Source organism: Bipolaris zeicola (assembly GCF_000523435.1).
Source record: "Bipolaris zeicola 26-R-13 unplaced genomic scaffold scaffold_690, whole genome shotgun sequence".
NCBI classification, from domain to species: Eukaryota; Fungi; Ascomycota; class Dothideomycetes; order Pleosporales; family Pleosporaceae; genus Bipolaris; species Bipolaris zeicola.
Window position 1 is genome coordinate 451 of NW_006912739.1, and position 1581 is coordinate 2031.

The following is a 1581-nucleotide window of genomic DNA, read 5'->3' on the forward strand; positions in this document are numbered from 1 at the left end:
CTACGAAATTAGATTCGATTATGATTTTGCTAGTAGCCCGCGGAGCTAAAACTATGACACGGCTTACATACCTCTTTTTTACTAGTGCTCTACCACTAGTCTCAAAATCATAACTAGTAAATCTTATTTAGATAATCTAGCCAGTCTAAGTTATTAGAGCTGACGTTTTCTCTTCAGTGACATCGAACTACATTCTAATTCTGAGTAATATTCGACATTTTCAACCGTATTAGTCAGAGCTTATCTGTCTTTGGAACCAGATTAATTGTAAAATTCTACCCTACCCTTAAGTAACATTGAACGTTTCCAGCCGTATTAGTCAGAGGTATTCGATGTTATTGATTGGTAAGACTGGGGAAAGCTATCCTAACGCTGAGTAATATTTAACGTTCGAAGTCATAGTAGTTAGAGCAGATTATCTTACTTTGTTGGTGGAATTAGAGAATTCCATCTCGACGCTGAGTAACATTTAAAGTTCTAAGCCGTATTACTCAAAACTAGTCCACCTTACTTGCTTACTAACATAATCCAAGATCAAGATATTGGTACAAGTAATTAACATAAATGTTGAAGCAATTCTCGTGAAATTGAATTCTAAGATCATCTCTACCTACAGTTTCAAGCTATCTAGTTCTACTAGTCCCACCTAAATCATTAACTACATTTTTACCAATGTTCTACTCAACTCCAATCTTCCTCTTCCTAGCCCTAATGGGATCAGCCACCGCACAGACAAGACCACCAGTTATTTCTTCGGATTACACTAAGTTCTGCTCTTTTGGAGGGAAGGCGATGTGTATAGGAGATGACAACGACTGCCTAATTGGTAGTCTCGACGCCAGCTGTATTGCCGAGGGCGTAGGGGCCCATTGGTGCTCTTGTACTAGAAACAATGGTCCAGGAGCATCGCCCCCTAAACCAGGCACCACGGTTATATTTAACCACGTTATTTGTTCACCAGACCGCGACTGTTATGAATGCCGGAAGCCAAAGAAGGGACCATTTGGCGATGAGGGACCAGACCCGTACCCTAATGAGCCAAATCGTGGGAAAATTTTTAAGGATGTTTGCTAGTGTGCCTATGCACAGGGGTTCTATAATACAAACGGAAAGGTTAGATATTCAACCATCTCGACCATAACAGCAAGAAGTTCTTCTACAACAGAGAACTTACAATAAGAACAGCAAGGGCACTTCTTAAATTACTATTTTCTCTATTCCTATATTTTGTGTTTTAGTTTTACATATATACTGCAATAACATATATATTTCGTTATATTCTATGTTCTTTATGATAGTAGAATGATGTCCTTTGTAGAAAGCGCACTCTAGTAGCCTCTATCTTTACACTAGTGCTACTATAATAAGATTCTATAATCTAGTGATATAAGGAATGATAGAAGGGGTATTTGCTCTAGAAATAACTATAGATGGTTGGAGAACTACCCTGGATGCTAAGGGAAAAAACAGTTGTCACGGAGCGTTGATTACTCGGGCCCAACGGCTGCTGTAGCAGAATTTCAATGAAATTGCCCGTGCTCCGCACGGGCCTATCACCTCAACGATAATATCACCTCAATG

General features: G+C 39.3%; 1 protein-coding gene across 1 annotated transcript; it reads left to right on the plus strand.

The window, feature by feature from the left end:
• Positions 1-672: 672 nt before the first annotated feature.
• Positions 673-1074, plus strand: COCCADRAFT_10527 (uncharacterized protein; the record flags this gene model as incomplete). The annotated part of the gene is made up of 1 exon (XM_007720834.1): positions 673-1074. One exon carries the CDS (start codon positions 673-675, stop codon positions 1072-1074), a length of 402 nt encoding a protein of 133 aa, XP_007719024.1.
• Positions 1075-1581: the final 507 nt, after the last annotated feature.